Source organism: Arachis duranensis, chromosome 2, assembly GCF_000817695.3.
Source record: "Arachis duranensis cultivar V14167 chromosome 2, aradu.V14167.gnm2.J7QH, whole genome shotgun sequence".
NCBI classification, from domain to species: Eukaryota; Viridiplantae; Streptophyta; class Magnoliopsida; order Fabales; family Fabaceae; genus Arachis; species Arachis duranensis.
Window position 1 is genome coordinate 84,165,395 of NC_029773.3, and position 1,663 is coordinate 84,167,057.

Here is a 1,663-nt window from a genome sequence, read left to right on the forward strand (position 1 = left end):
TCTGATTCTCTATTGCCAACTCATCATCTTGATTTTGCAATATTGCAAACCTTGTACCCTCTCCATTCCCTGTTGCACTATTTTTTCCTCTCGCACCTGATTGCACTATTCCATTACTATTAGTCTCATTCCTACCTCCTTTTCTGCCACGTGTAGTCTTTTGGACCACCATCCAAGGTCCGAAGTTATCATTCTCCTCTAAATTTTTTTACTCTTATCAATTTTGGTATTGACAAAGTTATCCTCTGCTAGATTATCTTGTTTGTCACTTCGTCGTTGGCCTTCTTCATCATCAGCGTGCTGCACTCCATCACCAGCAACATGTGTCTCTACTCTTCTGGTCACTTCTTCCCTCGCAGCTTGAGTCTTGTTTCTGGGACAGCTTGTCTTATCATGACCCACCTTCCCGCAATCAAAACAAATGAGATGTAATCCTTCATATTCAACCTTGTATTTGACACCATTAATGGAATACTGACCGACAAGAGGTTCAGCTAGGTTAAGTTCAACACAAAGTCTAGCAAACTTCCCTCTTCTCTTATCAGCAGTATTAGTATCTACTTTTAAGGTTCTTCCTATTACATTTCCTATCTTACTTAGCATAGTTTCTTCATAGTATTCTATTGCCAAACCTGGCAGTCTCACCCAGGCTGCTATTCGATCTATCACATCTTTCTCTGGGTTAAAATTTGGTGTCCAAAATCGTATTGAGAGGTAGTGGTCTAGGATCTTCCAAGGTCCCTCAGTCAAGGCAAAGTCCAGGTCTTCATGCGAAAAAAACTTCACAAGAAAGAAGTCATTCCCCAAATCTATCACCTCTAAACTTTCCATTTTTCCCCACATTGTTTCAAGTCTCCTTGTAAGAGCTGTAAGTGAGATTCGTCTTCCTAGCAATTTCACAATGAGGGTATCCCACCACGGGCTTCTCCATTTTTTCATGGCTGCTTCATTGATGTTAAAATTGTATATGCCATTTACTTTCTCCACTGTAATTTCAGGTTGCTGCAATTCCTGATTGGCGTTATCCCTTTCTTCTTCCATTCGGTCATTAACTTGAGTGCGGTTGTTGTTCCCTACCTCTCCTTCAACAGGCCTTCTTCCTTGCTTCACTGTGTCACTAAACGACCTTTTCTGAACTGGAATATCTTCTCTTGGAATCTCATTGTCTTGCATCCAGTTCTCCTCTCTCGGAGTCAGGGAAGGATTCATATCTCCTACAAAAGCTTGCCCTTCTTCATCCATTCTACCTTTCTTTCCAAGTCTCAGAGTCTGGTCTTGCTTCCTTCTCAAAGAAGATTCTGGAGGGTGAGAACGTGAATGTCCTCCTCGGACAAAGCCTCCTCTCATGAGATTGGCCTCCGATCAAAACAAGAGAAACGATGGTTGACGCTAAACAAACAACACTTTAATAAAGTGTTCGTACTTTATGGACTAAATCTAAATAATTATTACGAGACATCAAAAGTGATGTATTGCTTGAGGCTTATAAAATTTGTGAATTGGGCTCAAGATTTTATTTTTGATAGCGGTCTGAAAAGAGCTAGCCTTCATATTATTAGTGATTCAATATTTCTTAAACAGTCTTTTTTCTAAGTGTTAAGAAGTGTTTACTATTTTAAAGTTTGTTTAAGCTTTAAGCATTTAAAAGAGTTTGATTATTCTT

At 39.5% G+C, this 1,663-nt stretch overlaps 1 protein-coding gene across 1 annotated transcript; it reads right to left on the reverse strand.

Annotated features, from left to right (window-relative positions):
- Nucleotides 1-198: 198 nt before the first annotated feature.
- LOC127744992 (uncharacterized) lies at nucleotides 199-1,347 on the reverse strand. The gene has a single exon (XM_052257925.1). It carries the CDS (start codon nucleotides 1,345-1,347, stop codon nucleotides 199-201), a length of 1,149 nt encoding a protein of 382 aa, XP_052113885.1.
- Between the last annotated feature and the right edge of the window lie 316 nt (nucleotides 1,348-1,663).